Source organism: Mandrillus leucophaeus, unplaced genomic scaffold, assembly GCF_000951045.1.
Source record: "Mandrillus leucophaeus isolate KB7577 unplaced genomic scaffold, Mleu.le_1.0 Scaffold14, whole genome shotgun sequence".
In the NCBI taxonomy this organism is placed as follows: Eukaryota; Metazoa; Chordata; class Mammalia; order Primates; family Cercopithecidae; genus Mandrillus; species Mandrillus leucophaeus.
Window position 1 is genome coordinate 3748101 of NW_012101365.1, and position 6684 is coordinate 3754784.

The 6684-nt window shown below is 52.8% G+C and overlaps 1 protein-coding gene across 1 annotated transcript in view; it reads right to left on the reverse strand.

Annotated features, from left to right (window-relative positions):
* Positions 1-2530: 2530 nt before the first annotated feature.
* CDCP2 (CUB domain containing protein 2) overlaps positions 2531-6684 on the reverse strand; it is a 20182-nt gene continuing 16028 nt past the window's right edge. The window contains 3 exon segments of the mRNA XM_011973817.1: positions 2531-3188; positions 3190-3640; positions 4634-4969. Of these exon segments, the coding sequence (XP_011829207.1) occupies positions 3056-3188; positions 3190-3640; positions 4634-4969 (920 nt within the window). The 3' untranslated portion in view covers positions 2531-3055.

Consider the following 6684-nt stretch of genomic DNA (forward strand, 5'->3'; position numbering starts at 1 on the left):
TGAGCAAATTGGTTGAGGTAAGTAAAGCCAAGAAGGGCTTAGCTCTGCATCCAGGCCTGTGTGGCCCCCAGAGCCAGGAGAAGCTGAATTTTCAGGAATGTCAGATGCCTTTCAGCAGGGTCAGAGTCCCTCCCTTGTGCCTGCCCCCTCCCCCCAGCCCCTACCTGAGACTCAGTGCCGCAGGTATCAAAGCGGGCCTGGATCCTGAAGTTGCCGCCGACCTCCTGGGCAACACAGCTCCGGCTGCCCAGGTAGACCTTGGTCCGCTCCAGCGGGGCCAGCGCCTGCATGGAGATCAGGATCTGGAAGTCCGTGCGGGAGCAGCTCACGTTCATGGGCACCACTGGGAACCAGAGGGAGGAGCTGGAGGACTTAGGGTCAGGCAGTCTGACCCTCACCTCCCCCACACCCCCCACCCTCCCACAAAGGGTAGTGGATGGGGAAACTGAGGCCCAGAGTAGGAAAAGCTCTTATGGAATCCTACAGGGCACGGTAAGGGATATCTTAGACGGGTTACTCCATTCAACTCCATCAGACTGTGAGCTCCTCAGGGAAGGCACCGAGTCTGATTCTCTCAGCGTCCTCTGGGCCCAGCACAGAGCTTGGCAAGCCCAGTGAATGCTGAGTGAATGAATGAATGTTCTTAATAATCATAAAGTTCATCTGCTAATCTCTTGGCCATGTGCCAGGCAATTCATTTAATTATTTAACAAATATATTGATGGCCTACTATGTGCAGGCCCTATTCTCAGCACCACAAATACAAAAATGAGGAAAAAACACAGCTGAAATTCTTGCCTTGTGGAGCTTCCATTCTAGATGGGGGAGGGGGCAATTAAAGTAAAATACACCCACGTGTCAGAGTGCCCCGAAGGAAAATCAAGCAACGAAGAAAGAGCAGGAGAGTAGAACGAATTGGGGAGGAGTAAGGAAGGAGAGTTTCAGTTTTAAAAAGGGTGGCAAGGGAAGCCTCACTTTCCCTCCCTACAATGACTCCCCAGGAGGTAGATGTGACTAAACTCATTTTACAGGTTGGGAAATTGACACTCTGAGAGATGAAGTTGTTTGCAGTGGCCAACCGGGTCGACAGGATTTCAAAGTTCGTGGTCTGTTCGCCCTATTCAGCAGCCTCCTGCAGCCCTCCTGGCCAGGACGGTCGCACATGACTCACAGTGTCTGCTTTGGGTGAGCATGTTTGTGTGTGCATGTGTGTGAGTGTGTGTGTGTGTGTGCATGTGCATGCATGCAGGGGAAGGGGTGAGGGAAGGGGAAAGGAAGGCGGCTGCCTGGTGGGAGGAAAAGGAAAGAGAGCTGGCAGGGAGAGGCCTGCAACTCTCAACCCCTCTCCGGGAAATGCCTCAGACATATTTCAGCCTCTGGTGTCTGGGCAGTCAGGGATTTATGGGCCAGCCGTCTCCCACGATGATCTCGGTGGTGCTGAACTGTGTGTCACCCCCAACTGGCACTGTGGCTGCCCTCCCAGTGGGAAGGCCTCCTGCAGCCTGGGCCGCATCTGGAGCCTCGCCCAGTCTGAGTGCTCCTGTCTGCCCCTGGGCCCCCACAGGGATCTGAGGGGAAGGGATGTGGGGTGGAGCTGGAGTGGGCACTCCTGCCCTGAAGCCCCTGGAACAGGAGCTGGGATGAGAGCCCCCCCTAACTTTCTCTCCTTCTCTGCAGAAGGGGCTTGTCCTAAATCACGCAGGGCTGGGAGAGGGCCTGGGAGAGTTCTGAAAATAAGATTATCAGAGGCAAAAGGAACTTTAAAGATCTTTCCGTCAATATCCTCATCTTACAGGTGGAAAACTGAGGCCCACAGAGACACAGGGCAATGCCAGCTAGCGGAGGCAGAGCCAGTGGAGCTGGGCTCTCCAGGGCTGTGCTAACAGAGCCACAGCCCTCCCACCCCAGCTTGCAGGTGGAGCCCACCGAGGCCCGAAGGGGCTGGGCCTGCCCAAGTTCATGGCTCTGCCACAATCTTGCTGTAGCTCACCATCTCCTCCATCCCTGGCCCCAACTCCCCTTGCATATGGAGCAAGGAAAGATTTCTTAAATGCTGAATAGGCCTGAGACACCTTCCTGAAGGAAAGATGTCCTTGGATCCAGGCATTGTGACCTTGTTACTTCCTTTGGCCTTCACGACCACCTGTCTAGGGCCTTCATCAACCTCTTATACAGATGCGCCCTCTTGGATGATCAGTAAATGGCAGGATTTGGACGTGACCCTGGTCTCTCTGAGCTTAGCTCTGGGCTCCCCTCCCTCGTGCCCCTCTCAAACAAGCAAGAAGAAGGCAGGAGACTAAGTTCTAATCCTGGCTGTGCCACTGACTGCCCCTGTGGTCACAATGAAGCCTTTCCCCTCTCAGCACCTCCGTTGCTATACCTGCACAATGAGGAGCTTTGCTTGGCCAGGAAGAGAGCACGATAGGTGCAGAGTGCAGACATTTCTGCGCCCGTAGACAAGGAAGGGTGGGAGGAGGGAAGCAATGGTGGACCCTCTTGGCTGACAAATCTACACAATAATATGGAGTCTGAGAAAGCCAAATACCAGCTCCCCAGCTTCCTCTGCAGCAAGGCAGGGCCGTCTGACTGAGTTCAAACTGTTTGGACATTTTGTAAAAGTCTTGTGAGAGGTTCTAAAGACTCTTTTGCTTTCTTGATAAAGAGTCATTTGCAGCTGGCACTTCCCTTGTCCTCTCTAGCCTTGAACATGAATGTGATGCCTGGAGCTATGGCAGCCATCTTGTAGCTGTGAGGCTCAGAGAGTCCCAGAGATAACACTTGGAACAGTGTTGAGCCCCTGGACCAATGCAGCAGCTGCCTAGCTCCAGGCTTCTTGTTGAGTGAGGAAAAACAAGCACCATTTTTTCAATGAGTAGTTCTGAATGATACAAGCAGGGCTGGTAGGCATCCCTACGGTTATACCAATTTTTTTGCCATAAACAATACTAGCATATTTTTTCTATTTCCCCTGGATACAGGGCACCAATAACAACACAAGAGGGGCCAGGGGCCCAGGGGGAAGGAACCAGATGGGGAGGGGTGAGGACTTGTGAAGTTAGGAGCTCGGGAAGGAGGCTCTGCAATAGTGGAAACAAGCGGGAGCCATGCCATCCAGTCTCAGGGGTCCCGAGAGTGGGCAAGGGTGTAGCCAACGGAAAAGGCACTGGAGAAGACCATTCATGGGGGGCAGGACAAACTGGTGGGATGGAGGAAAGAGGCTGCAAAGACTGAGGCTGCAAAGCCTCCCCTTCCCCCTCAGTGGACCCACTCCCACAGCCCAGCTGACCTCCGATGTAGGCCACAGAGAAGCCCCTGCGGGTGGTGCTGCGGTCCGTGTGCAGCAGAAGCAGAAGCTGGTTGTGGCTTGAAGTGACAGGTGGTGGCAGGTGGTGTCCACACCAATTCCCCAGCAGGGGTGCCTCCTCACTGGGCCCATCGAAGGCTGCCAGATGGTCAAAGTCACAGGTCTTGGTCAGGCTGTTGGGCTCCTCCAGGTCCAGGTCCAGGAAGAATACCTTGACCCGGTAGCCCGGGGGCAGGCGGATGGTCCAGTGGCAGCGGATGTTGTTGGGGTAGGAACTGGGGTACCGTGGGCTGGAGAAGTTGCCCCGCATGGTCATGTATACCTCCTGGCATTGTCCTGAGTGGGGCAGGGGGAGGTGGGAGGAGCAACAGTGAGGGGAGAGGAGAAGTCACCATCTGCAGTTACAGCTTAGGCAGCAGGTGCCACAGTGGTCCTAAAACCACCAGGCAGGTTGTGGGCACCATGGCTAGCAAACCAGACAATTGATCCCAACTAGCTGAAAGTTGGGATGCTTGATCCCAAAGCTTGTTTTAAACTGCAACTTGCTGAAAGCTGGGACTTGCATTCCAACTGACAGTCCCCATCACGGGTGTAGGCCCTGTTAGGAATTCACTAATAATACACAATACCTGTCCTCAGAGTTACCTCCAAACTCCCTGGCTTGACAGATGATGTGGTTCATGCCTGGCCTTCCCCCTTTTCTCACTGCCCCATTTGGTATGTACTATGAGCATACCAAACACTCCTTGCCCTCCAGGCTTTTGCACATGCTGTTCCTCCTGCTTGGAACACCCTTCCCTTCTGCTTCCATCTAACTCCTTCAGGGTACTGCTCAATTCTCTCCTCCACGAGGTCATCCATGATTCTTACTGATGGATAGCACAGATCATAATGGCTTGCATTGTCTGTTTCCTTATAATCTCTCTAACTAGACTACAAACTTCCCATGACTTCATCCATTCATTTGTACAAATACTCAGTACCTACTATGTGCCAGGTGCAAAGATAAGCCCATAAGGGACTCAGTCAGACCGGGGAGATTGACATGCAAACCACATACAGAAGAGACAAATGTTAGATCATAGTGTAAAAAACTTCTATAAGGAGTTGAAAAAGGGATCAATTCTGGTAAAACAGGAAGTTTTCGCAGAGGTGACATGCTTATGTCTTGGCACTGGCCAAGGGTATGCTAGAGCACTCCAGGCAGAGACAGTGCAGAAAGCCCAAGGCCGCTGGGGGGCAGAAAGGTGTGATCCCTGCAAGTGTAATGGGAAGATAGGAACCCAGTAGGCACAGGAGGATTCGGGGTGGAGCTCCAGCCCTTCCTACCTGAGAAGTAGTAGGCCTTGAAGCCACGGCCTCCGATGTTGAAGTCGGACTTGAAGATCACCTGCAGTTCGTGGCCCAGAGACACGAGGGTGGGGGGCCTGGTGCTGCCACAGTAGTGGTGCCCACGGGTGGGGCCAGGCCCCCCAAGCACAGCCACATAGTCATAGGTGCACTCCTCATTGCCTTCCACTTGGAAGTCCACGAACACCAGCTTGACACTGGCAGGGCCAGCGGCCCGGATCACCCAGTGGCACTCCATGCTGTTGGGGTAGTTGTTGGGGTACTCAGGGCTGGTGAGGACCCCCGACAGGCCAGTCAGGACGCCGCCACACACATCTGCAAGGGAACCCACTTAAGCTGACCTTTCTTTCTCCTTGTGGTTCCCAATTTCCTCCCTTGAGAACCAGATACCCCAACATGCTGCCCCCAGAGGTATCTCATGAGGGTCTCATTACCATCCACCAAGCACCTGCTACCCAAGTAGCAAGTGTAGCACGTGCACAGGCCTAGCACTTGGCACCTAGGCTGCCTGTTCAAATCCTCAGACTAGCCCCACAAGGACTGTGCTGCAGTTTCTCTGATTTTATAATTAAGAAAAGGGAGGCAAAGAGAAGTTCAGTAGCTTACTTGAGTTTATCCCAGGCAGACCCTGAGATAAGGATTTGAGTGCAAGGAGTTTGCTTGGGAGATCCAGGGGCCCCCAGGTGGGGAGGGAGGGAGTGGACACAGAAGGGGAGGTGTGTTCAAGCCAACTGCTGACCTGCAGGGGAACTCTGGGGACAGGGTAAAGCACACACTTCAGAGTTCTGTCAATCTAGGAGCAAGGGAGCTGCGGTATTTATATGCCAACTCCCCAGAGTGCAGGCGGAGGGCTGCTGTGGGCTGGGAGTGACCTACTGAGACTTCAGAAAAAACCCTCCAACAAAGAACTGTGGAGGTTGGCAGAAGCACATTGAAGTGGCAGGGCCCAAGGAACATGGTCAGGCCCTTGAGAGCAGTCACCCGACTGGTAACTGAGAAAGTAGGATTTGAACCCAGGAAGACTTACTGTGGACCCTGTGCACTTGACCCTTGTGACCTTCACTGTCCACTCCTATGAGGCACAGTGGGGCACAGAGGCTGGGGTGCCTGAGCTCAGGAATGTAATCAAACCTCTTTAACAGATGAAGAAACCGAGACTTAGAGAGAGGACCTGATGAAGTAGAGTTTGGTTTGACATCTGAAGACAAGGAGTCTCCCATCTCTGCCTTTTATTAGCTGTGTGACTCTGGGGAAGTAACCCCGCCTCTCTGAGCCTCATTGGAACATTAGAAATCATAAGACTGAACCAGCTTGATCCACTGGGCTCAGACTTGAGCAGAGTCAGAATATGCTGCTGGAAACTCTCAGGAAGCGAGCTTGGCCAGTACAACACACAGCAAGTGTGGGTGAATGCCAGGACTTGCCGGAGGTCACCAGCAGGGAGGGCACATGTGGGATGTGTTTCCTGAGACTCCAGCGTCTCACCCTATGGCACAGCTGTGTGACCAGGGCTCTGGATGCGGCGTCTGAGGACTTGGTGTCTTTTCCCAGTGCTGGCCCAGCCGTGTGACTTTATGAAGGCCCTCTCAGGTACTCAGATTTTGTGAAATGAGAGGGCAGGTTTAGATAGCCTGTGAGATCCCTTCCAACACTAACAACCCTCACAGAGACTTCCAAACTGTCCCCTGGGGCTCCCCAGCAGCCCCCTGGAGCACCTGCTGGCACCCGGTGCAAATTTCATTCTTATGCTGTATTTCAAGCTCTCTTTTAATGTAATGAAAAGACAGCACCCACAGTTTTTAATGTCTTTAATAAGATATCAAAATTTAAATATTCTACATTTAAAAATTTAACTCATTGGAGGTCATCCATATTTATTTGTGTTTTTAATGATTGGCTTATAAGAAGTTAAAATATGAATTTACAGGCTGGGCATGGTGGCTCACGCCTGTAATCCCAGCACTTTGGGAGGCCAAGATGGGCAGATCACGAGGTCAGGAGATCGAGACCATCCTGGCTAACACAGTGAA